We start from the raw sequence: 27,567 nt of genomic DNA, 5'->3' as shown, positions 1-27,567 counted from the left end.
CGTGTGATTCTTCCATAATTAACGAAGAAGCCCCACCTAGATGGCTACTTTAAAATGTTGGAAGCCCTCAATGGTAATGTTAATGTCAAAATTGATTTTATCCATCTAGAGTCCTCTATCTAACTCCATGAGATGAGACTGAACCAATAGCCAGGTATAGACCAGCAAACGCCGGCCCCTAATTGCAATGAGGTGTACCTGGAGACAAATAGATACACCTGGGTTAATTAAGACATGTCCCATAACATAAATACCAGGTGTATTGGGTCTAATTAGCATCAGTTGCATTTTCTCTGTTACTACCACTCCTGTACCCGGCATCATGCGCATGTTCAGACTGACGGTGGCCGCATGTGAGTATACAAAATCTGTATCTGATGCAGATTATAATTTAAATATACATGACCAAATGTTTGTATTTGAGAGTAATGGAAGTATGTGTCATTTATATATATATATATATATATATATATATAATCAATTTCTATTGTTCAAAACAAATTTGTCTAACAAATTGTCATATTGCATGCATGGAATAAGGGAGACCAAATTCTGAACTTGATGACTACAGTACAATAAGTATAACTCAAATGCTAGAGTATACCTTCATGGCCCAAGTGCATATGATGTGGAATGTTGCTGAACTAGCTGTGTGATGTTGTTTCAGTGCTGGCTGCAGCTTGCTGTACACTAACAGATGGAGGTACTGTATGTAATAATAATGATACTACTTAACCAAGCTAATGTGAGTGGTGTGTAATTCCTGTTTATTTGTCCTGGCAGCAATCAGCATCACGTGTGAAGGCCATGATGCTTTACTGCAATGTGGTAAGCTAGTCAACACTACTGTACCTACTGTCAACACTACCTATGATATTTTCTACTGTAGATTAGCGTCACTGGCCCACACCAAAGAGACCCAGTCTTCACTCTCCTTCGTCCCTCGCCTTTCTACTTTTCTTGATCTCTTCCCCCATCTCCCTCAGATGGAGGTCAGATTCAAATCATGCGTGCCAACTATGGTCGTCGTAAACACGATGTGTGTTCCATTGGGCGCCCCGATAACCAACTCACCGACACCAACTGCCTCAGCCAATCCACCACCAGCAAGATGGCAGAAAGGTACTAGAACCAGTGGTGTTTACCTGTAGGAACTCCTTGGCTGTAGTGGTAAGAACCACCAGCAAGATGGTAAAAAGATATTTGAACCTGTAGTGTGTACCTGTGGGAACTCATGACCTCTACTTGTCTTTGACACAAACAGGTGCGATGGAAAGAGCCAGTGTGTTGTCCCGGCATCCAATTTCGTTTTTGGGGACCCCTGTGTTGGGACTTACAAGTACCTGGACACCAAATACTCCTGTGTCCAAGAGCACGAAACAAGTCAGTCTCTGAATGTGTGCTAATAATAGTTAGTGGTGGGCACCAATGGCCATAATTGAATTCCACCTACTATCGGTATGACTGGCATGTTGGGATATTGTTTAATACTCCTACCCATTTTACTCTTTTGTAAAAGCGTGCACTCTGCTGATGACTAGAATGGGTTGGTTCCCCTATGGTACCAGCTTTGTTATTAAATTCTGTTTTATGGCCACAACGTGTTAAATACATGCATTTATTTATCCATGTTTAAGCCACCCTCACCTGCTAACTAACCCTAGCACACAAGCTGTGGTTATGGAACAATGTAGCCGGCAACAACTTTAGTTAGCGTAGCCTGTAGGGAGGTCGGAGACCTGGCAGTGTGGTGCCAAGACAACAATTTCGGAAAGACAAAGGAACTGATTGTGGACTACATGAAACGGAGGGCTGAGCCCCTCCCTGCCAGGAGGCTAAAAGGATTTGCTGTCAGCCTTCTGATGCTCAAATCTACAGCTGCACCATTGAGAGCTTTTTGACTGGCTGCATTACCACTAGGTATGTAGCACCTTGCGGTCATATGCCAGAGGGTAGTGCGTACGGCCCAGTATATCGCTGAGGCTGTGCTCCCTGCCATCCGCATCTTGACACCACACGTGTCAGAAAGCCCTACATTGTCAATGACACTGGCCACTGACAAATGGTACGGATGCACCAAGTCTGGAACCTGAACGGCTTCTACTTCCCCCAAGCCATAAAACTCCTGAATGACTACCCCCGACTATCTGCATTGACCCTTTTTGCAGTTACCTTTTTGACTTGTCTCCTATGCTGTTCCTCTTTAGATGTACATATCAAGCTCAATTAGCCAGCAAGAACACAGACGGGAAGTGGCTTAAGCTTATTTGATGCTTGTGCGCACTCAATCTGGTTTAAGACTGAATATGTTTCAGTGAACGGTAACTAGATGGCGCTACTCCCACAGATTTGTAGGGTATACAGCTAATCTGAAATATGGCACGGCATAGAAATACAGATTTGGTGTAGCGGGTCGACTTTATTTTTCACCAGTTTAGGTCTAGCCAGCCAGTTTGCTAACATATTAGCCTTTTGAGACCTGCTCCTAAGGAACTGTCACTACAAGGTAACGGTGAAAGATGACGAGCACAGCCCTTTATACTTTAGTACATGCTGACAAGTTTAAAATGACTTAAAAAATGCACCTGAAATCAACATTCCCTGTTAGTGCCCATCCCTAACACCTCACCAGGCTAATGTATGTCTTAATTTGTCTGGCAAGTGTGGTGTAACTCCTGTGTTGTCCTTGCAGTAAGCAGCATCGTATGTGAAGGCTCTGATTCCTAACTACTATGTGGTAAGCTGGTTAGCACTACCGTACGGTATAATCATGTGGTGCTGTATATTAGTCACTAGCCCACACAAACGCCCAGATTTGGCCATCCTTTTCTTCTTTCTCTTCCTCAGATCAGGGTGAGATCCATATTCAGCGTGCCAACTATGGTCGTCGTCAACACGATGTGTGTTCCATTGGGCGCCCCGATAACCAACTCACTGACACCAACTGCCTCAGCCAATCCTCCACCAGCAAGATGGCAGAAAGGTACTAGAACCTGTAGTGTTTACCTGTAGGAACTCCTTGGCTGTTGTGTTAACCTCTACCTGTTGACACAGGTGTGACGGAGAGCGCCAGTGTATCGTCAAGGTATCCAACTCCGTGTTTGGCGACCCCTGTGTTGGAACTTACAAGTACTTGGATGTGGCTTACACCTGTGACTGAATGTGAGTTTTATGTATGTGCATGCACACATGACTGGGAACTAGAATGCTGGTGCTGACAGTATGTCTTGCAGGATATCTTCCTGTGGAACCTGAAGATGTACAAGGCTTCTGGGATATCGTCATCAGGTTGTGCTGTTTTCCTCCAACTTCAATGACCATTGTAAACCTGTGTATTTTGTGTGGAAGCATTTCTGAACTGTGGTTGGTCTGAATAAAATGAAGTGTCAGAAAGACAAGACTCGTTGCCTCTTGTCTATTAATGTCACACTAATATTTCTGAACGTGTGTCCTTTATTGTTGCCTTTCTCCGGACTCATTTGTACCTGGCGCTAACATGCCTTTGTCTGTATTGTGTGCCCACCTTTAGGCAGTTGTAAAATGCTCTGGATGGTCAAACTATTTTTAAATCAATTGTACATGCCTCTCAAATCACTGACAAGTTGTACTTATGACATCAGCATGCTTACTTGACTTAATTTGTATGCATCAACAGCTAATCTGGTGACAAAGCAGACCTGGACAGGTTATACAATGTGTAGACCCTACAAATGTACATCAGTAAGTGATTGGCTCAGATCATGAACCAAATGTTACTGTGATGTGTAAATTAAGCTAGAGGCTGTTTCTTCTCTTAATCATACTTGCAGGGAAGCTGGCCAACTACATCACATTAGTCATCTAACAGCCTCTGATCCAAAGACACGTAAACACGCAAACAGGGTCAACGCCCTGCTCAAGGGCACATCGACAGATCTCCACAATGTCAAAAACGTGGTCCAACACTGTTCCAAGAGCAGCCCCTCAACCATCAGATTCCAGCCAGAGAAATAGAATTCCATTCCCTGCACCACAAACAAAACAAACATCCAGGACAATACAACAGCAAGGCCAATGTTTGAGTGCATGTATGGCACCATGTCCATCTTGGTGCATTTGAATGAGTGTACAAATGCCTTCAAACACCTGCATGGCATCAGCCTCAACTATATCAACACAGCCCCTCAGTGTCAAAGTATTTACCTTTTATATATAATTTAGATCTGTCATTCTATCCTTCGCCCAGCAACTCCACTCCCACTTGTCTCCAATTCCACATCACAGTTCCCTTAGCCCATCCCGCCTGTCTCTACTGGCAACCCTTCGGATTTCTATGCAGCATATCTTTCAACAATACAGTTTAACTCAGTCTAGAGTCTATTCAATTAGAAATAATCTTTTACTATGAGCGTTAGTAATTGACGAGATCTCCAGTATTTCTATGGTCCATTTCAGATCTATGTTATACAGTTTCAGCCATTCCTGACAGGCTGCTTGAAGACAATACCAAAATAAATGGTCAATTCTGTATCCTCACAACAAAATCTGCAGAACTTTGTATGCCCCAAATATTCAGCGTTTTGTTGGCAAGAATTCTATACAATTTTAGCTGAAAAGCACAAGTCTTTTTAGCTAAAATTGAACAGGGCTCCGGGCAGCCGTATCGGAAATGGAGGAAAACTCGCCTTCCTGTGGACCTGGCATCCTTTCACTCCCTCTCTACATTTTCCTCTTCTGTCTCTGCTGCTAAAGCCACTTTCTACCACTCTAAATTCCAAGCATCTGCCTCTAACCCTAGGAAGCTCTTTGCCGCCACCTCCTCCCTCCTGAATCCTCCTCCCCCCCTCCTCCCGCTGCGGATGACTTCGTCAACCATTTTGAAAAGGTCGACGACATCCGATCCTCGTTTGCTAAGTGAAACGACAAAGCTGGTCCTGCTCACACTGCCCTACCCTGTGCTTTGACCTCTTTCTCCCCTCTCTCTCCAGATGAAATCTTGCGTCTTGTGACGGCCGGCCGCCCAACAACCTGCCCACTTGACCCTATCCCCTCCTCTCTTCTCCAGACCATTTCCGGAGACCTTCTCCCCTACCTCACCTCGCTCATCAACTCATCCTTGACCGCTGGCTACGTCCCTTCCGTCTTCAAGAGGGCGAGAGTTGCACCCCTTCTGAAAAAACCTACACTCGATCCCTCCGATGTCAACAACTACAGACCAGTATCCCTTCTTTCTTTTCTCTCCAAAACTCTTGAACGTGCCGTCCTTGGCCAGCTCTCCTGCTATCTCTCTCAGAATGACCTTTTTGATCCTAATCAGTCAGGTTTCAAGACTGGGCATTCAACTGAGACTGCTCTTCTCTGTGTCACGGAGGTTCTCCGCACTGCTAAAGCTAACTCTCTCTCCTCTGCTCTCATCCTTCTAGACCTATCGGCTGCCTTTGATACTGTGAACCATCAGATCCTCCTCTCCACCCTCTCCGAGCTGGGCATCTCCGGCGCGGCCCACGCTTGGATTGCGTCCTACCTGACAGGTCGCTCCTACCAGGTGGCGTGGTGAGAATCTGTCTCCGCACCACGTGTTCTCACCACTGGTGTCCCCCAGGGCTCTGTTCTAGGCCCTCTCCTATTCTCGCTTTACACCAACTCACTTGGCTCTGTCATATCCTCACATGGTCTCTCCTATCATTGCTATGCAGACGACACAAGTAATCTTCTCCTTTCCCCCTTCTGATAACCAGGTGGCGAATCGCATCTCTGCATGTCTGGCAGACATATCAGTGTGGATGACGGATCACCACCTCAAGCTGAACCTCGGCAAGACGGAGCTGCTCTTCCTCCCGGGGAAGGACTGCCCGTTCCATGATCTCGCCATCATGGTTGACAACTCCCTTGTGTCCTCCTCCCAGAGTGCTAAGAACCTTGGCGTGACCCTGGACAACACCCTGTCGTTCTCCACTAACATCAAGGCGGTGACCCGATCCTGTAGGTTCATGCTCTACAACATTCGCAGAGTACGACCCTGCCTCACACAGGAAGCGGCGCAGGTCCTAATCCAGGCACTTGTCATCTCCCGTCTGGATTACTGCAACTCGCTGTTGGCTGGGCTCCCTGCCTGTGCCATTAAACCCCTACAACTCATCCAGAACGCCGCAGCCCGTCTGGTGTTCAACCTTCCCAAGTTCTCTCACGTCACCCCGCTCCTCCGCTCTCTCCACTGGCTTCCAGTTGAAGCTCGCATCCGCTACAAGACCATGGTGCTTGCCTACGGAGCTGTGAGGGGAACGGCACCTCCGGACCTTCAGGCTCTGATCAGGCCCTACACCCAAACAAGGGCACTGCGTTCATCCACCTCTGGCCTGCTCGCCTCCCTACCTCTGAGGAAGCACAGTTCCCGCTCAGCCCAGTCAAAACTGTTCGCTGCTCTGGCACCCCAATGGTGGAACAAGATCCCCCACGACGCCAGGACAGCGGAGTCAATCACCTCCTTCCGGAGACACCTGAAACCCCACCTCTTTAAGGAATACCTGGGATAGGATAAAGTAATCCTTCTAACCCCCCCCCCTTAATAGATTTAGATGCACTATTGTAAAGTGGTTGTTCCACTGGATATCATAAGGTGAATGCACCAATTTGTAAGTCGCTCTGGATGAGAGCGTCTGCTAAATGACTTAAATGTAAATGTTGAATCAACTCGTACACCCTGTACCATGGAATCGGTAAATCAAAAATTTCTTCCCAACAATTTTGCAATCTGTATGGCACAGATGTCAACATCCTGGTCCTCAAATGAAACTGTTATAACATTCCTATTTAAGCTATTTTTTTCCCTCTGCAAGTTTTGGTCCTTTATATTGGGCAGACAGACCAGTTCCCTACCTCTTCCTGCCTCCATTGTTGGGGTAATGTAATCAATTGGTTATAATCTTGGATTGAGCAGACCTTTCCAAATAATTCTGATAACTCCATGAAAGACAATTCTACCATTCCAATTGACAATATCATTTAAAAACAAATACACTTTTCAAACTTTTTTCCCATAAATATAGGTCTTTTATAAACCATCACATTTGAGTAGAGCCATAATATTTGTAATATTTGTTCTATCCTTTCAGGGGGATGAAATTGAAATTGTAGTCAGTTCTGCAATGCTTGTTTGAAAAAGAGAATTACTTTGAAAAAAGTACCATTTGCAATTAATCAAAATGAGACATGGAAATCTGTACACAGGCCAAAAAGTCTATTTTAGTCAATGGATTAGCTTTTTTTAGTAATCTACTTGAGGATTATTTAGGGTTCAAGTAGAACTTTTGAATAAGTGAAGCTGTTAGAGAGAAGTTTAGTGCTTTTATATTTAATAATCGCAACACACCCAATTCATATTCATTATATAGCGAGGTAGGCCTGCATACCACCCTGCATTTTACTGCTGCTTTGCTTCTTACGCTAAGCAGGATTGGTCCTGGTCAGTCCCTGGATGGGAGAACAGATGCTTCTCGAAGTGGTGTTGGAAGGCCAGTAGGAGGCACCCTTCTGTCTTGTCTAAAAAATATCCCATTGACCCAGGGCAGTAGGGTGCCATCTTTTGGATGGGATGTTAAATGGCTGTCCTGACTCTCTGTGATCACTAAAGATCCCATGGCACTGATCGCAAGAGTAGGGGTGTTAACCCCAGTGTCCTGGCTAAATTCCCAAATTGTACTTCTTACCATCATGGCCACCTAATCATCACTGGTGTACAATTAGCTACTTCATCTCCCCTCCTCTCCCCTGTAACTAATCCCCAGGTTGTTGCTGTAAATGAGAATGTGTTCTCAGTCAACTTACCTGGTTAAATAAAAATAAACACATTAATAAATATAGATAGGCACACTCTATCTTGTCTGGTATAGCGTCCCAAATTAAGATACATATTTTTTGCTCATATGAATTGAAAAACAAATCATCAGGAGTAGGCAGCGCCATATGAAAGTGAGTAAATTGTGATATGACTAAGGAGTTAATCAGGGCAAATTTCATATAAATAGACAGGAATTTACCTCTCCATGGTTGCAGGATCTTGTCTGTTTTCTATTGAAATTAATTTTGTAGGGCTCATGTAATATGTTTTATATGAATACCAAGTATGTCTACTTCACCATCAGTCAATTTTAAAGATACAACTTTTACATTAATATGCAGTTTATTTTTTAAAGATCCAATACCTAACATTGTACACAGGTTTTAGTCCAGAGAGTCCAGAAAATGTGTCTAGACCTTCAATGAGACATTGTAGGGATCTAGCTTGCGGACTTAATAAAAACTTGAGTCATCGGCATACATGGACACCTTTGTTTTTAAACCTTGGATTTCTAATCCTCTAATGTTGTTATTTGATCTGATTTTAGTAGCTAGCATTTCGATGGCCATAACGAATAGATATGGTGACAGCGGACACCCTTGTTTAAGTCCTCTTGATGATTCAAAACTCTCTGAAAAGTAGCCGCTATTTACTATTTTACACCTATACAGTACTTTTACCCATTTTAAAAGAGAATCACCAAAATTGTAAAATTCCAGGCATTTTATGAACAAATTTGTAGTCCGTAATTTCCTGTAGACCCTGCCACATACGTCTCGTGTCTTGGCCGTTGAATTACAACTCCATTTTCTTCCTATACCGACATTCTGCTTGTTTGATTGCCTTGCGGAGGGAATAACTACACTGTTTATATTCAGCTATATTCCCCGACCTCTTTCCATGGTTGAATGCGGTGGTTCGCGCATTCAGTTTTGCCCGAGTTTTGCGATATATAAGTCAGGTGAACAAAAGGACATGAGTTACTGTATGTTGATATTGTTACACCATGAGTCATTAATCATGAGGCATAAACCCCCAGCCTTCCACCTACCAGAGAGATGTTTGTTTCTGTCGGCGCGACGCATGAAGAAACCCGATGGTTGTATCGACTTTGATAACATATCCCGAGTGAGCCATGTTTCCGTGAATCAGAGAATGTTACAATCTCTGTCTCTCTGGAAGGCAACTCGTGCCCTAATGTTGGACACAAATAACTGCATAATTTCCTAAGGACTTGAAGCGAGGTGACCATCTCTGTCTGCGCCATCTTGAGATCATTTAGCTTCCTCACAGATTACTTTCATTTGGTAATAGATTATATTAGTTGGTTGTTGAATAAATTCCTCTCTTGTTGTTCCTCTAAATCTTGTTTTTCCTCTAATTTATTTTGTATCTCTGTAGTTTCGTTTTTATTGCTATCTACCTGTACTATTAGTGAATGTATTTCCCTTGTTAGTCTTCTCTTTAGCCAGAAACTGCTTTTCATTGTTGTTGAAAATTGAATTGAATGACCTCTGGGATACCTTTAAATGTACCTTCAAACAATATGGGGATTTACTGAACCTCTATTGTACTGGAAAAATTCAGTTAAATTGTCTTAGTTAAAAATAGATTTTCCTCCAGTGGACTTTGATTAAATACACAATATCCCCATCCACGTGGAAATTCTACAAGAGTTGTGAAAGCCAATTAGATGATCCAATCGCATTCTGTCTCTTATTGCCCATTGGTTTTATTTGGGATGAGTACAGCAGTACCACAGGACATATTGATGGTATAATAGAAATAAAAATGCACTATGCGGATCACGCTGCCATTTCCTGGTTGCTGAAATTCTGGTTCACATAATTTCGACAAAAGTAGTGTTGCATCATTATACCATCTAAACTGCAAAATATATTTTCAGACCAAAAGTACTATTTTCAGCTGTTCGACAATAACGTACCTCAGTAGAAATAGCGCTCTACAGATCTACCACTTAGACTTGATTTCAATGGACAGATCAATGTTGGTGCGTCGCCGAAATGTGTGGGACAGTGCCAGAGATACATTGAGATGGGGAAACTCCACTGGCATCATATTAACGCCCATTTTGTATGTTGCCCATGGGCTGCGCAGTGCATTCTGGGGCCAATTGGGCACTAGCTCAAAAAACCCAACTTTAGCATGAATTCTGGGAAGTACAAAATTGCAACTAAGCCGAGATGTTTGATATTATCGTATTGCTTTGGAATAGTGGCATTATGTATGCGAGGAAAATAGGCAGGTTTCTCGACTTTGAGAAGGCATTGCATGATGATTAGCTTAGCAACCGTGTGACGCATTATGACCCATAAATTCTGTGGGGCGTTATACATTTCTCCATTCATTAGCCAATTGAAGCTCTCCTATTGTTCTCTAAAAATCTGACAAGCAAAAGCAGCCTTAGAAATAGCCTCAAGCTTAATGTCCACGTCACGGTATTGTTTGGCTCATGATCTGAGCCAATCACTTAATGATCAGGGTTTGTAGGGTCTACACATTTTAAGGTTAACGGTCCAGGTCTGCTTTGTGTACACATTAGATCAAGTAAGCCTGCTGATGTCATAAGTACTACCTGTCAGTGATTTGAGAGGCAGGTACAATTGTTTAAAAATAGTTTGCCCGGCCAGAGCACAATGAATATTTTACAACTGCATAAAGGTGGGCACACAATACAGACAGCAAGACAAAAGCACGTTAGCGCCAGGTACAAATGAGTCCGGTGAAAGGCAAGAATAAAGGACACATGTTCAGAAATATTGGTGTGACATTTAGTAACATACAAGAGGCAACCAGTCTCGTCTTTGACACTTCATTTAATTCAGACCAACCACAGTTCAGAAATGCTTCCACACAAAATACACAGGTTCCCAATGGTCATTGAAGTTGATTTGGCAGAAAACAGCACAACCTGATGAAGATAGCCCAGAAGCCTTGTACATCTTCAGGTTCCACAGGAAGAACTCCTGCAAGGCATATTGTCAGCACCAGCATTCTAGTTCCCAGTCATGTGTGCATGCACATATATATATACACACACACAAACTCACATTCAGTCACAGGTGTAAGCCACATCCAAGTACTTATAAGTTCCAACACAGGGGTCGCCGAACACGGAGTTGGATACCTTGACGATACACTGGCGCTCTCCATCACACCTGTGTGTCAACAGGTAGAGGTTAACACCACAGCCAATGAGTGCCTACAGGTAAATGCACACTAAAGGTTTCACTACCTTTCTGACATTGTGCTGGTGGTGGATTGGTTGATGCAGTTGGTGTTTTTGAGTTGTTTGTGTGGGCGCCCAATGGAACACACATCGTGTTGACGACGACCATAGTTGGCACGCTGAATATGGATCTCACCCCGATCTGAGGAAGAGAAAGAAGAAAAGGATGGCCAAATCTGGGTGTTTGTGTGGGCTAGTGACTAATATACATCACCACATGATTATACCGTACGGTAGTGCTAACCAGCTTACCACATAGTAGTTGGGAATCAGAGCCTTCACATATGATGCTGCTTACTGCAAGGACAACACAGGAGTTACACCACACTGGCCAGACAAATTAAGACATACATTAGCCTGGTGAAGTGTTAGGGATGGGCACTAACAGGGAATGTTGATTTCAGGCTCATTTCTTTAAAGTCATTATAAATGTGTTAGCGTGAACTAAAGTATAAACAGTTTGACGCGTCATCTTCCAACGTTCCCTTGTAGTTCCACTTCCTTATGAGCAGTCCTCAAAAATGCTAACATTTTAAGTAAACTGGCTGGCTCTAAATTGGTTAAAAATAAAGTCGACCCACTACACCACATCTGTATTTCTATGCCGTGCCAGATTAGCTGTATACCTTACAAATCTGTGGGAGTAGCGCTAGGTAGCAAGCTTCAGCCACTTCCCTGCGATGTTCTTGCTTGCTAATTGAGCTAGATATGTACATATAACAAGGAGCAGCAGCATATGTCAAAAAAGTAATTTAAAAAAAGCAATGCAGATAGTCAGGGGTAGTCATTCAGCAGTTTTATGGCTTGGGGGAAGTAGAAGCCGTTCAGGGTCCTGTTGGTTCCAGACTTGGTGCATCCGTACCATTTGTCATGGAGTAACAGGACAGTATGACTTGAGGCATTGACAATGTAGGGCCTTCCGACACACGTGGTGTCGAGGTCCTGATTGCAGGGAGCGCGGCCTCAATGATGTACTGGGCCGTACGCACTACTCTGTAGCACTTTGCGGACAGATGCCATACCTAGTGGTGATGCAGCCAGTCAAAAAGCTCTCAAAGGATGCAGCTGTAGATTTGAGGATCGGAGGGCTGATAACAAATCTTTTTAGCCTCCTGGTAGGGAGGGGCTTGGCCCTCTGTTTCCTGTAGTCCACAAGCAGTTCCTTAGTCCATCTTGGCACCACACTGCCTGGTCTCCGACATCCCTACGCTAAATAAAGTTGTTGCCGGCTACATTGTTCCATAACCACAGGTTGTGTGCCAGCTAGTGTTAGTTAGAAGGTGAGGTGGTTTACACTTGGAGAAACAAATGCATGTATGAAACATGTTGTGGCCATGAGGCAGCATTTAATAAAACAAAGTTAGCAAGCTGGTACTGTAGGGGAACCAACCCATTCTATTCCTTTTCTAGCAATCAGCAGAGTGCACTCTTTTACAAAAGAGTAAAATGGGTAGGAGTATTAAACAATATCCCAACATGCCAGTCATACCGATAGTATGTGGGATTAAATTATGGCTATTGGTGCCCACCACTAACTATTATTAGCACACATTCAGAGACTGACTTGTTTCAGGCTGTTGGACACAGGAGTATTTGGTGTCCAGGTACTTGTAAGTCCCGACACAGGGGTCTCCAAAAACCAAATTGGATGCCGGGACAATACACTGGCTCTTCCCACCGCACCTGTTTGTGTCAAAGACAGGTAGAGGTCATGAGTTCCCACAGGTAAACACTACAGGTTCTTGCTGCTGGTGGTTGTTAACACCACAGCCAAGGAGTTCCTACAGGTAAACACCACAGGTTCTAGTACCTTTCTGCCATCTTGCTGGTGGTGGATTGGCTGAGGCAGTTGGTGTCGGTGAGTTGGTTTTCGGGGCGCCCAATGGAACACACATCGTGTTTACGACGACCATAGTTGGCACGCTTGATTTGAATCTTACCTCCATCTGAGGGAGATGGGGGGGGGGGGGGGGGGGAAGAGAGACAAAGAAAAGGAGAAAGGTGAGGGATGAAGGAGAGCGAACACTGGTGTGGGCCAGTGACGCTAATCTACAGTAGAAAATATCATAGGTGACTATACAGTAGTGTTGACTAGCTTACCACATTGCAGTAAAGCATCAGAGCCTTCACACGTGATGCTGATTGCTGCCAGGACAAATAAACAGGAATTACACACCACTCACATTAGCTTGGTTAAGTGGTATCATCATTACTACATACAGTACCTCCATCTGTTAGTGTACAGCAAGCTGCAGCCAGCACTGAAACAACATCACACAGCCAGTTCAGCAACATTCCACATCATATGCACTTGGACCATGAAGCTAGAATTTAGCATTTGACTCTATACTCCAGCATTTGAGTTATACTAAGTGTACTGTAGTCATCAAGTTAAGAATTTGGTCTCTTATTCCATGCATGCAATGTGACAGTTTGTTAGACAACTTTGTTTTTAACAATAGACATGTAATGTCCCGCAAGTCATATATGATATGTACTTCCATTACTCTCAAATACAAACATTTGGTCATATATATTTAAATGTATACTCACATGTGACCACCGTCAGTCTGACCATGTGCATGATGCCGGGTACAGGAGTGGTAGTAACAGAGAAAATGCAACTGATGCTAATTAGACCCAATACACCTGGTATTTATGTTATGTGACATGTCTTAATTAACCCAGGTGTATCTATTTGTCTCCAGGTGCACCTCATTGCAATTAGGGGCCGGTGTTTGCTGGTCTTTACCTGGCTATTTGTTCAGTCTCATGGAGTTAGATAGAGGACTCTAGATGGATAAAATCAATTTTGGCATTAACATTGCCATTGAGGGCTTCCAACATTTTAAAGTAGCCATCTAGGTGGGGCATGTTCGTTAAGGAAGAATCACACGGGTCACGTTCAGTCGCAAAACCTTCGAGCGTTGCAGATTTACATTTCATGAATAGAGACAACGTATTTCCTTATTCTACATGTCGGAGAGACATTTGTTCAACATAGCATATTTTTATCTGAAAATGTCCAAAACGTTGCATCCTGCTGAACGCACCCTATTATTCAATCTACTTTAATAAAATGAATATTGCCTCTGTTGTCTCAAATGTAATTACATTTGTTATTTGATTTGCATGTCCGTGTGCTCACGGATGCCATAATGGGACACATATAAAGATGATATCCTGTGTCCATCATTCTCTATGGTCAGATCCCCATGATGTGTTGTTCTGGTGGCTGAGTATGTGTCCTCTTCCTCTCACCTTTCCATTCTCAGGGCTGCTGAACAGGTGCCTTGTCCTTCAACGTGCGAGCCCTTTGGGTGTTGCACTTATCAGGCTTCACCGCCGCGGTACGGAAAGGCTGGTCCGAGTGATTTTGTGCATTGATATGTTCCCAGTTGCCACTCCTGTGAAGCGAGACCACTGAGCTTGAAGGCAGTTTGGTGACCACAGAACCCACAGTACAGGTACTCTACTGTAAATATTATTAAAGTGAACCGTTTTGAATGACTATGTACAGTCGTGGCCAAAGGTTTTGTATGATGGCAATTTGCATATACTCCAGAATGTTTTGAAGAGTGATCAGATGAATTGCAATTATTTGCAAAGCCCCTCTTTGCCATGCAAATGAACTGAATCCCCCAAAAACATTTCCACTGCATTTCAGCCTTGCCACAAAAGGACCAGCTGATATCATGTCAGTGATTCTCTTGTTAACACAGGTGTGAGTGTTGACGAGGATAAGGCTGGAGATCACTCTTTCATGCTGATTGAGTTGGAATAACAGACTGGAAGCTTCAAAAGGAGGGTGGTGCTTGGAATCATTGTTCTTCATCTGTCAACCATGCTTACCTGCAAGGAAACATGTGTTGTCATCATTGCTTTGCACAAAAAGGGCGTCATAGCCAAGGATATTGCTGCCAGTACGATTGCACCTAAATCAACCATTTATCAAATCATCAAGAACTTCAAGGAGAGCGGTTCAATCTTTGTGAAGAAGGCTTCAGGGCGCCCAAGAAAGTTCAGCAAGCACCAGGACCGTCTCCTAAAGTTGATTCAGCTGCTGGATCGGGGCACCATCAGTACAGAGCTTGTTCAGGAATGGCAGCAGGCAGGTGTGAGTGCATCTGGGGTAAAGTCATTTTCTCCGATGAATCCCGTTTCCGATTGTTTGGGGCATATGGAAAAAAGCTTGTCCAGAGAAGACAAGGTGAGCGCCACCATCAGTCCTGTGTCATGCCAACAGTAAAGCATCCTGAGACCATTCATGTGTGGGGTTGCTTCTCAGCCAAAGGAGTGGGCTCACTCACAATTTTGCCTAAGAACACAGCCATGAATAAAGAATGGAACCAACACTTCTTCCGAGAGCAACTTCTCCCAACCATCCAGGAACAGTTTGGTGAAGAACAATGCCTTTTCCAGCATGATGGAGCACCTTACCATAAGGCAAAAGTGATAACTAAGTGGCTCGGCAAACAAAACATCGATATTTTGGAGATAGAAGTTTTCTATCTCCAGTTTCTCAGTATCTTGGTCACAGCTTTGATGCACCTGTACTTTCACCTCCTTCTAGATGGTAGCGGGGTGAACAGGCCATTGCTCTGAGTAACTTAAAGCTTTTCATCCTCTCCAGTGCGGCCCCGTAGACGTGGATGGGGACTAGCTCTCTGCTGTCTACTGTAGTCCACGATCATCTCATTTGTTTTGTTGACATTGAGGGAGAGGTTATTTTCCTGGCATCATTCCGTCAGGGCCCTCAATTCCTCACTGTAGGGCGTCTCGACGTGTGATTACCACTGTTGTCAGCAAACTTGATGATTGAGTTGCCACACAGTCATGGGTGAACAGAGAGTACAGGAGGAGGCTGAGCACACACCCTTGTGGGGCCCCAGTCTTGAGGATCAGCGTGGCGGAGGTGTTGTTGCCTACCTTCACACCTGAGGTCGGCCCGTCTGCCCAGCTGCACAGGGCGGGGTTGAGACCAAGGGCCCAAGCTTAGTGATGTGGTATGATTGCTATTTTCTTTCGTTTTTTAACCAGAACCCCCAACAGAAGCTAGCCAGCTAACTAGCTACTAGCTAGCAGTCAGCTAGCCACTGCTAGCGGTCACCAGCTACCTTTAGCCCAGAATACTCTTGCCAGTTTGCACAGCACGAATCAAACCAGAGCAAATCTGACTTATTTTTCTCCATATCTCCTTATTCCCACTTCAAGCTCTAAACCTTTTCAACTGGATCATCGCAGCTAGCTGCTATCGGATTGGCTTCTCCTGGCTAACGTCTCTGTCCCGAAGCAAGCGCCTATTAGCCTGGAGTTATTTCATGCTAGGCCCATCTCCCAGCTAGCTAAAGAAGTCCATCAGCCACTCCTTAGGCTTCAATACCTATTTTGCCAATTGGCCTGGACCCCTTTTATTGCCGATACGGAGCCCCGACGATCCTTCACGACTGGACTACCGATGTAATCCACCCGAGGGGCTTTTCAACTGGCTCCCCCGTAACGTCATCCCTCGAATGCCCATCTACTAGCCTTCTAGACGCAGCCCGCTAATTCTTTTGGGGCTACTATACCTATTTTGCAAATTGGCCTGGACCCTTTTACTACACGGAGCCCAAATGATCCATCACGACTGATCTGCCGACGTAACAGCACGAAGGGGCTACAACTGACTTCTTCCGTTGCGACATCCCTCGAATGCACATCTGCTAGCCCCGGCCAGCTAGCTGTCTGAATCGTCGTGTGTCCAGCTCGCCAAGCTACTCACTGGAGCCAATGATGATCACTCGGCTATGCATGCCTCTCCCTAATGTCAATGTGCCTCGTCCATTGCTGTTTTGGTTAGTAATTATTGCCTTATTTCATTGTAGAGTCTCTAGCCATGCTCAATACGCCTTAGCTAACCCTTTAGTTCCACCTTCCAAACATGCGGTGACCTCACCTGGTTGAAATGATGTTTCTAGAGACAATATCTCTCTCATCGTCACTCAATGCATAGATTTACCTCCACTGTACTCACATCCTACCATGCCCTTGCCTGTACATTATGCCTTGAATCTATTCTACCGTGCCCAGAAACCTGCTACTTTTACTCTCTGTTCCGAACGTACTAGACGACCAGTTGTTATAGAATTTAGCCGTACACTTATCCTACTCCTAATCTGGTCCTTTGGTAATGTAGAGGTTAACCCAGGCCCTCCAGTGCCTAGCTCCACTCCCATTCCCCAGGAACTCTCATTTGTTGACTTAAAAGCCTTGGTTTCATGCATGTTAATATTAGAAGCCCCCTCCCTAAGTTTATTTTATTCACTGCTTTAGCACACTCTGCCAACATGGTTGTCCAAGCCGTGTCTGAATCCTGGTTTAGGAGGACCACCAAAACCCCTGAAATTTCCATCCCTAACTATAACATTTTCCGACAAGATAGAACTGCCAAAGGAGGCAAAGTTTCAATCTACTGCAGCGTTAGCCTGCAGAGTTCTGTCTTACTATCCTGGTCTGTGCCCAAACAATATGAGCTTCTACTTTTAAAAATCAACCTTTCCAGAAACAAGTCTCTCATCTTTGCCAATTGCTATAGACCACTTTCTGTGCCCTGGACACCATATGTGAACTGATTTCCCCCATCTATCTTCAGAGCTTGTGCTCTTAGGTGACCAAAACTGGGATATGCTTAACACCCCAGCCATCCTAGAATCTAAGCTTGATGCCCTCAATCTCACACAAATTATCAATGAACCTACCATGTACAATCCCAAATCCGTAAACACGGGCACCCTCATATATATCATCCTAACCAACATGCCCTTCAAATACACCTCTGCTGTCTTCAACCAGGATCTCAGCGATCACTGCCTCATTGCCTGCGTCCGTAATGGGTCTGCTGTCAAACAACCACCTCATCATTTTCAAAAGCTTCCTAAAACACTTCAGCGAGCAAACCTGTCCAATCGACCGGGCCCGGGTATCCTGGAAGGATTTTGACCTCATTCCGACAATAGAGGAAGCCTGGTTATTCATTAAAAGTGCTTTCCTCACCATCTTAAATGAGCATGCCCCATTAAAAAAATGTAGAACCGGGAACAGATATGGACCTTGGTTCACTCCAGACCTGACTGCTCTTGACCAGCACAAAAACATCCTGTGGCGTACTGCATTGGCATCGAATAGACCCTGCGATATGCAACTTTTCAGGGAAGTTAGGAAAGCAAAGGCTAGCATTTTCAAACGGACATTTTCATCCTGTAACACGAACTCCAAAAAGTTCTGGGACACTGTCACCACCGATAAATACATGATAATTGAGAATTTCAATAAGCTTTTTTCTACGGCTGTCCGTGCTTTCCACCTGGCTACCCCTACCCAGGTCAAAAGCCCTGCACCCCCCACATCAACTTGCCAAAGCCTCCCCCATCCTTCACCCAAATCCAGATAGCTGATGTTCTGATAGTGCTGCAAAATCTGGACCCCTACAACTCAGCCGGGCTAGACAATCTGGACCGTCTCATTCTAAAATTATCAGCCAAAATTGTTGCAACCCCTATTACTAGCCTGTTCAGCCTCTCTTTCACATCGTCTGAGATCCCCAAAGATTGGAAAGCTGTCATCCCCCTCTTCAAAGGGGGAGACACTCTAGACCCATATCTATCCTACCCTGCCTTTCTAAGGTCTTTGAAAGGCAAGTTAACCTCTCTAGGGTAGGGGGCAGTATTTGCACGGCCGGATAAAAAACGTACCTGATTTAATCTGGTTATTACTACTGCCCAGAAACTAGAATATGCATGTCATTATTGGCTTTGGATAGAAAACACCCTAAAGTTTCTAAAACTGTTTGAATGGTGTCTGTGAGTATAACATAACTCATATGGCAGGCAAAAACCTGAGAAGATTCCTTACAGGAAGTGCCCTCTCTGACCATTTCTTGGCCTTCTACACTCTCTTTATTGAAAACTGAGGATCTCTGCTGTAACGTGACAATTCCTACGGCTCCCATAGGCTCTCAGAAGGCGGCAGAACGTTGAATGATGACTTTGCAGGCCATTGCTGAAAATCAGTAGCGCATTTGGATAGTGGTCGATCAGAGAACAATGAGACTGGGGGTGCGTGCACGAGACGACAGCATGTTTTTATTTTTTCGTCTTTGAACGAAAACAGGGTTTCCCGGTCTGAATATTATCGCTTTTTTACGAGAAAAATTGCACAAAAATGGATTTTTAAACAGCGGTTGACATGCTTCGAAGTACGGTAATGGAATATTTAGATTTTTTTGTCACGAAACGCGTCGGGCGCGTCACCCTTTGTCACCCTTCGGATAGTGTCTTGAACGCACGAACAAAACAGAGGATATTTGAACATAACTATGGATTATTTGGAACCAAACCAACATTTGTTATTGAAGTAGAAGTCCTGGGAGTGCATTCTGACGAAGAACAGCAAAGGTAATCCAATTTTTCTTATAGTAAATCTGAGTTTGGTGAGTACCACACTTGGTGGGTGTCAAAATAGCAAACCTGTGATGGCCAGGCTATCTACTCAGAATATTGCAAAATGTGCTTTCACCAAAAAGCTATTTTAAAATCGGACATAGCGATTGCATAAAGGAGTTTTGTATCTATAATTCTTAAAATAATTGTTGTGTTTTTTTTAGCGTTTATCGTGAGTAATTTAGTAAATTCACCGGACGTGTTCGGTGGGAATGCTAGTCACATGCTAGTCACATGTAAAAAGCTGGTTTTTGATATAAATATGAACTTGATTGAACAAAACATGCATGTATTGTATAACATAATGTCCTAGGAGTGTCATCTGATGAAGATCATCAAAGGTTAGTGCTGCATTTAGCTGTGGTTTTGGTTTTTGTGACATTATATGCTAGCTTGAAAAATGGGTGTCTGATTATTTCTGGCTGGGTACTCTGCTGACATAATCTAATGTTTTGCTTTCGTTGTAAAGCTTTTTTGAAATTGGACAGTGTGCTTAGATTAACACAGTGTCCAAAGAAGTGCCAGAAGTATCCAAAATGGTGTCATCTGCGTAGAGGTGGATCAGAGAATCACCGGCAGCAAGAGCAACATCATTGATGTATACAGAGAAAAGAGTCGGCCAGAGAATATAACCCTGTGGCACCCCCATAGAGACTGCCAGAGGTATGGACAACAGGCCCTCCGATTTGACCCACTGAACTCTGTCTGAGAAGAAGTTGGTGAACCAGGCTAGGCAGTCATTTGAGAAACCAAGGTTGTTGAGTCTGCCGATAAGAATGTGGTGATTGACAGAGTCGAAAGCCTTGGCCAGGTCGATGAATACAGCTGCACAGTATTGTCTCTTATCGATGGCGGTTATGATATATTTTAGGACCTTGAGCGTGGCTGAGGTACACCCACGACCAGCTCGGAAACCAGATTGCATAGCGGAGAAATTACGGTGGGATTCGAAACGGTCGGTGATCTGTTTGTTAACTTGACTTTCGAAGACCTTAGAAAGGCAGGGTAGGATAGATATAGATCTGTAGCAATTTGGGTCTAGAGTGTCTCCCCCTTTGAAGAGGGTGATGACCTTGAAGAGGGGGATGACAGCTTTCCAATCTTTGGGGATCTCAGACGATGCGTAAGAGGGGTTGAACAGGCTAGTAATAGGGGTTTCAACAATTTTGGCTGATAATTTTAGAAAGAGACGGTCCAGATTGTCTAGCCCGGCTGAGTTGTAGGGGTCCAGGTTTTGCAGCACTATTAGAACATCAGCAATCTGGATTTGGGTGAAGGATGGGGAGGCTTTGGCAAGTTGATGTGGGGGGTGCAGGGCTGTTGACCTGGGTAGGGGTAGCCAGGTGGAAAGCACAGCCAGCCATAGAAAAATGCTTATTGAAATTCTCAATTATCATGGATTTATCGGTGGTGAAAGTGTCCCAGAACTTTTTGGAGTTCGTGTTACAGGATGAAAATTTCCGTTTGAAAAAGCTAGCCTTTGCTTTCCTAACTTCCCTGAAAAGTTGCATATCGCGGGGGCTATTCAATGCTAATGCAGTACGCCACAGGTTGTTTTTGTGCTGGTCAAGAGCAGTCAGGTCTGGAGTGAACCAAGGTCCATATCTGTTCCTGGTTCTAAATTTTTTGAATGGGGCATGCTTATTTAAGATGGTGAGGAAAGCACTTTTAATGAATAACCAGGCATCCTCTATTGTCGGAATGAGGTCAAAATCCATCCAGGATACCCGGGCCTGGTCGATTAGAACGGTTTGCTCGCTGAAGTGTTTTAGGAAGCGTTTGAACATGATGAGAGGTGGTTGTTTGACCGCAGACCCATTACGGACGCAGGCAATTTGGCAGTGATTGCTGACATCCTGGTAGAAGACTGCAGAGGTGTATTTGGAGGGCACGTTGGTTAGGATGATATATATGAGGTGCCCGTGTTTACGGATTTGGGGTTGTACCTGGTAGGTTCATTGATAATTTGTGTGAGATTGAGGGCATCAATCTTAGATTGTAGGATGGCCGGGGTGTTAAGCATATCCCAGTATAGGTCACCTAACAGCACGAGCTCTGAAGATAGATGGAGGGCAATCAGTTCACATATGGTGTCCAGGGCACAGAAGGTGGTCTATAGCAAGTGGCAACAGTGAGAGACTTGTTTCTGGAAAGGTTGATTTTTAAAAGTACAAGGTCAAATTCTTTGACCTGGATAGTAAGACAGAACTCTGCGGGCTAACGCTGCAGTAGATTGCAACTCTGCCTCCTTTGGCAGTTCTATCTTGTCGGAAAATGTTATAGTTAGGGATGGAAATTTCAGGGGTTTTGGTGGTCCTCCTAAACCAGGATTCAGACACAGCTAGGACCACCGGGTTGGCAGAGTTTGCTAAAGCAGTGAATATAATAAACTTAGGGAGGGGGCTTCTAATGTTAACATGCATGAAACCAAGGCTTTTACGTACGGTTAGAGAAGTCAACAATTGAGAGCGCCTGGGGAATGGGAGTGGAGCTAGGCACTGCAGAGCCTGGGTTAACCTCTACATCAACAGAGGAACAGAGTAGAAGTAGGATAAGTGTACGGCTAAAGGCTATAACAACTGGTCGTCTAGTATGTTCGGAACAGAGAGTAAAAGGAGCAGGTTTCTGGGCACGGTAGAATAGATTCAAGGCATAATGTACAGACAAAGGTATGGTAGGATGTGAATACAGTGGAGGAAAACCTATGCATTGAGTGACGATGAGAGAGATATTGTTTCTAGAAACATCATTTCAACCAGGTGAGGTCACCGCATGTTTGGAAGGTGGAACTAAAAGGTTAGCTAAGGCGTATTGAGCATGGCTAGAGACTCTACAATGAAATAAGGCAATAATTACTAACCAAAACAGCAATGGACGAGGCACATTGACATTATGGAGAGGCATGCGTAGCCGAATGATCATCATTGGGTCCAGTGAGTAGCCTGGCGAGCTGGAGACACGACGATTCAGACAGGTAGCGGGCTGCTGAGGAAAATGACTTTACCCCAGTCCTCAGCATTCCAATCCCTGTACCTTTTGCAGAATATCAGTCTGTCCCTGATGTTTTTCCTGGTGAGAAGCGGCTTCTTTGCTGCCCTTCTTGACACCAGGCCATCCTCCAAAAGTCTTCGCCTCATTGTGCGTGCAGATGCACTCACACCTGCCTGCTGCCATTCATGAGCAAGCTCTGTACTGATGGTGCCCTGAGTCAGGAGCTGAATCAACTTTAGGAGACGGTCCTGGTGCTTGAGGAACTCTCTTGGGCGCCCTGAAGCCTTCTTCACAACATTTGAAGCGCTCTCCTTGAAGTTCTTGATGATCCGATAAATGGTTGATTTAGGTGCAATCTTACTGGCAGCAATATCCTTGCCTGTGAAGCCCTTTTTGTGCAAAGCACTGATGACGGCACATGTTTCCTTGCAGGTAAGCATGGTTGACAGAGGAAGAACAATGATTCCAAGCACCACCCTCCTTTTGAATATTCCAGTCTGTTATGCGAACTCAATCAGCATGAAAGAGTGATCTCCAGCCTTATCCTCGTCAACACTCACACGTGTGTTAACGAGATAATCACTGACATGATATCAGCTGGTCCTTTTGTGGCAGGGCTGAAATGCAGTGGAAATGTTTTTGGGGGATTCAGTTCATTTGCATGGCAAAGAGGGACTTTGCAATTAATTGCAATTCATCTGATCTGGAGTATATGCAAATTGCCATCATACAAAACTTTTGGCCACGACTGTACATAGTCATTCAACACGGTTCACTTTAATAATGTTCACAGTATATTACCTTTACTGTGGATTCTGTGGTCACCAAACTGCCTTCAAGCTCAGTGGTCTCCCTTCACAGGAGTGGCAACTGGGAACATATAAATGCACAAAATCACTGGGACCAGCATTTCCGGACCGCAGCGGTGAAGCCTGATAAGTTTAACACCCAAAGGGCTCGCACGTTGAAGGGCAAGGCACCTGTCCAGCAGCCCTGAGAATCGAAAGTTGAGAGGAAGAGGACACATAGCCACCAGAACAACACATCATGGGGATCTGACCATAGAGAATGATGGACACAGGAAATCATCTTTATATGTGTCCTATTATGGCATTCGTGAGCGCTCGGACATCAATCAAATAACAAATGTAATTACATTTGAGACAATAGAGGCAATATTCATTTTATTAAAGTAGTCCATTTTCTTCTATAATTTCTATGAGTTGGCAAACAATCTAAAAGGCTGCACACCACCACAGAGTGTGTTGTTTGAAAAGGTACTATTTGAAGGCAAAGCTGGCAATTTACTGCCACCTACAGTTATGCAATGTTTGCTCAAGAGTATAATTAATTGGCTGATCCCTCCTGATGACCCGGATTGAATAATAGGGTGCGTTCAGCAGGATGCAACGTTTTGGAAGGTTCAGATAAAAAATATGCTATGTTGAACAAATATGTCTCTCCGACATTTAGAATAAGGAAATACGTTGTCTCTATTCATGACATGGAAATCTGCAACGCTCGAAGGTTTTGAGACTGAACGTGGCCCGTGTGATTCTTCCTTAACGAAGAAGCCCCACCTAGATGGCTACTTTAAAATGTTCCGCCCTCAATGGCAATGTTAATGCCAAAATGTATTTTTATCCATCCAGAGTCCTCTATCTAACTCCATGAGACTGAACAAATAGCCAGGTATAGACTAGCAAACACCGGCCCCTAATTGCAATGAGGTGCACCTGGAGACAAATAGATACACCTGGGTTAATTAAGACATGTCCCATAACATAAATACCAGGTGTATTGGGTCTAATTAGCATCAGTTGCATTTTCTCTGTTATTACCACTCCTGTACCCGGCATCATGCGCATGTTCAGACTGACGGTGGCCGCATGTGAGTATACATAATCTGTATCTGATGCAGATTAGAATATAAATGACCAAATGTTTGTATTTGAGAGTAATGGAAGTATGTGTCATTGATGACCTGAGGGACATTCAATTTCTATTGTTCAAAACAAAATTGTCTAACAAATTGTCACATTGCATGCATGGAATAAGAGACAAAATTCTGAACTTGATGACTACAGTACACTTAGTATAACTTAAATGCTGGAGTATACCTTCATGGCCCAAGTGCATATGATGTGGAATGTTGCTGAACTAGCTGTGTGATGTTGTTTCAGTGCTGGCTGCAGCTTGCTGTACACTAACAGATGGAGGTACTGTATGTAATAATGATGATACTACTTAACCAAGCTAATGTGAGTGGTGTGTAACTCCTGTTTATTTGTCCTGGCAGCAATCAGCATCACGTGTGAAGGCCATGATGCTTTACTGCAATGTGGTAAGCTAGTCAACACTACTGTACCTACTGTCAACACTACCTATGATATTTTCTACTGTAGATTAGCGTCACTGGCCCACACCAAAGAGACCCAGTCTTCACTCTCCTTCGTCCCTCGCCTTTCTACTTTTCTTGATCTCTTCCCCCATCTCCCTCAGATGGAGGTCAGATTCAAATCATGCGTGCCAACTATGGTCGTCGTAAACACGATGTGTGTTCCATTGGGCGCCCCGATAACCAACTCACCGACACCAACTGCCTCAGCCAATCCACCACCAGCAAGATGGCAGAAAGGTACTAGAACCAGTGGTGTTTACCTGTAGGAACTCCTTGGCTGTAGTGGTAAGAACCACCAGCAAGATGGTAAAAAGATATTTGAACCTGTAGTGTGTACCTGTGGGAACTCATGACCTCTACTTGTCTTTGACACAAACAGGTGCGATGGAAAGAGCCAGTGTGTTGTCCCGGCATCCAATTTCGTTTTTGGGGACCCCTGTGTTGGGACTTACAAGTACCTGGACACCAAATACTCCTGTGTCCAAGAGCACGAAACAAGTCAGTCTCTGAATGTGTGCTAATAATAGTTAGTGGTGGGCACCAATGGCCATAATTGAATTCCACCTACTATTGGTATGACTGGCATGTTGGGATATTGTTTAATACTCCTACCCATTTTACTCTTTTGTAAAAGCGTGCACTCTGCTGATGACTAGAATGGGTTGGTTCCCCTATGGTACCAGCTTTGTTATTAAATTCTGTTTTATGGCCACAACGTGTTAAATACATGCATTTATTTATCCATGTTTAAGCCACCCTCACCTGCTAACTAACCCTAGCACACAAGCTGTGGTTATGGAACAATGTAGCCGGCAACATCTTTAGTTAGCGTAGCCTATAGGGAGGTCGGAGACCTGGCAGTGTGGTGCCAAGACGACAATATCGGCAAGACAAAGGAACTGATTGTGGACTACAGGAAACGGAGGGCCGAGTCCCTCCCTGCCAGGAGGCTAAAAGGATTTGCTATCAGCCTTCCGATGCTCAATTCTACAGCTGCACCATTGAGAGCTTTTTGACTGGCTGCATTACCACTAGGTATGTAGCACGTTGCGGTCATATGCCAGAGGGTAGTGCGTAGGGCCCTGTACATCACTGAGGCCGCGCTCCCTGCCATCAGCATCTCGACACCACACGTGTCGGAAAGCCCTACATTGTCAATGACACTGGCCACTGACAAATGGTACGGATGCACCAAGTCTGGAACCTGAACAGCTTCTACTTCCCCCAAGCCATAACTCCTGAATGACTACCCCCGACTATCTGCATTGACCCTTTTTGACTTGTCTCATATGCTGTTCCTTTTTAGATGTACATATCAAGCTCAATTAGCCAGCAAGAACACGGACGGGAAGTGGCTTAAGCTTATTTGATGCTTGTGCGCACTTAATCTGGTTTTAGACTGAATATGTTTCAGTGAACGGTAACTAGCTAGCGCTACTCCCACAGATTTGTAGGGTATACAGCTAGTCTGACACAGCATGGCATAGAAATGCAGATTTGGTGTAGCGGGTTGACTTTATTTTTCACCAGTTTCAGTCTAGCCAGCCTGTTTGCTTAACATATTAGCCTTTTGAGACCTGCTCATAAGGAACTGACACTACAAGGTAACGGTGAAAGATGACGCGCATAGCCCTTTATACTTTAGTACATGCCGACAAGTTTAAAATGACTTAAAAAATGCACCTGAAATCAACATCCCTAACACTTCACCAGGCTAATGTATGTCTTAATTTGTCTGGCCATTGTGGTGTAACTCCTGTGTTGTCCTTGCAGTAAGCAGCATCATATGTGAAGGCTCTGATTCCCAACTACTATGTGGTAAGCTGGTTAGCACTACCGTACGGTATAATCATGTGGTGACGTGTATATTAGTCACTAGCCCACACAAACACCCAGATTTGGCCATCCTTTTCTTCTTTCTCTTCCTCAGATCGGGGTGAGATCCATATTCAGCGTGCCAACTATGGTCGTCGTCAACACGATGTGTGTTCCATTGGGCGCCCCGATAACCAACTCAAAAACACCAACTGCCTCAGCCAATCCAGCACCAGCACAATGTCAGAAAGGTAGTGAAACCTTTAGTGTGCATTTGCCTGTAGGCACTCATTGGCTGTGGTGTTAACCTCTACCTGTTGACACACAGGTGTGACGGAGAGCGCCAGTGTATCGTCAAGGTATCCAACTCCGTGTTCGGCGACCCCTGTGTTGGAACTTATAAGTACTTGGCTGTGGCTTACACCTGTGACTGAATGTGAGTTTTATATATGTGCATGCACACATGACTGGGAACTAGAATGCTGGTGCTGACAGTATGCCTTGCAGGATATCTTCCTGTGGAACCTGAAGATGTACAAGGCTTCTGGGATATCGTCATCAGGTTGTGCTGTTTTCCTCCAACTTCAATGACCATTGTAAACCTGTGTATTTTGTGTTGAAGCATTTCTGAACTGTGGTTGGTCTGAATTAAATGAAGTGTCAAAGACAAGACTGGTTGCCTCTTGTATATTACTAAATGTCACACCAATATTTCTGAACGTGTGTCCTTTATTGTTGCCTTTCTCCGGACTCATTTGTACTTGGCGCTAACGTGCCTTTCTCTGTATTCTGTGCCCACCTTTAGGCAGTTGTA

At 44.3% G+C, this 27,567-nt stretch overlaps 2 protein-coding genes across 2 annotated transcripts; one reads left to right on the top strand and one right to left on the bottom strand.

The window, feature by feature from the left end:
• Positions 1 to 306: 306 nt before the first annotated feature.
• On the top strand, positions 307 to 27,423 carry LOC115188482 (rhamnose-binding lectin-like). The gene is given in 17 exon segments (XM_029747354.1): positions 307 to 353; positions 668 to 703; positions 784 to 828; positions 987 to 1,122; positions 1,265 to 1,383; positions 2,693 to 2,737; positions 2,848 to 2,983; positions 3,055 to 3,159; positions 24,352 to 24,428; positions 24,721 to 24,756; positions 24,837 to 24,881; positions 25,040 to 25,175; positions 25,318 to 25,436; positions 26,712 to 26,756; positions 26,869 to 27,004; positions 27,082 to 27,189; positions 27,261 to 27,423. Coding segments are annotated over 16 exon segments (1,353 nt in total). The 5' UTR covers positions 307 to 322; the 3' UTR covers positions 27,188 to 27,189; positions 27,261 to 27,423.
• LOC115188484 (L-rhamnose-binding lectin CSL3-like) lies at positions 10,634 to 13,705 on the bottom strand. Its single transcript, XM_029747356.1, has 9 exons — positions 13,620 to 13,705; positions 13,292 to 13,327; positions 13,167 to 13,211; positions 12,877 to 13,012; positions 12,631 to 12,749; positions 11,319 to 11,363; positions 11,073 to 11,208; positions 10,888 to 10,995; positions 10,634 to 10,803 (listed from the first exon to the last, which is right to left on the bottom strand). The coding sequence occupies exons 1-8, from the start codon at positions 13,648 to 13,650 to the stop codon at positions 10,890 to 10,892; spliced, it is 654 nt and encodes a 217-aa protein (XP_029603216.1). The 5' UTR covers positions 13,651 to 13,705; the 3' UTR covers positions 10,634 to 10,803; positions 10,888 to 10,889.
• Positions 27,424 to 27,567: the final 144 nt, after the last annotated feature.

The sequence above is a fragment of the Salmo trutta genome, unplaced genomic scaffold (genome assembly GCF_901001165.1).
Source record: "Salmo trutta unplaced genomic scaffold, fSalTru1.1, whole genome shotgun sequence".
In the NCBI taxonomy this organism is placed as follows: domain Eukaryota; kingdom Metazoa; phylum Chordata; class Actinopteri; order Salmoniformes; family Salmonidae; genus Salmo; species Salmo trutta.
This window is presented reverse-complemented; position numbering and strand designations above follow the sequence as displayed.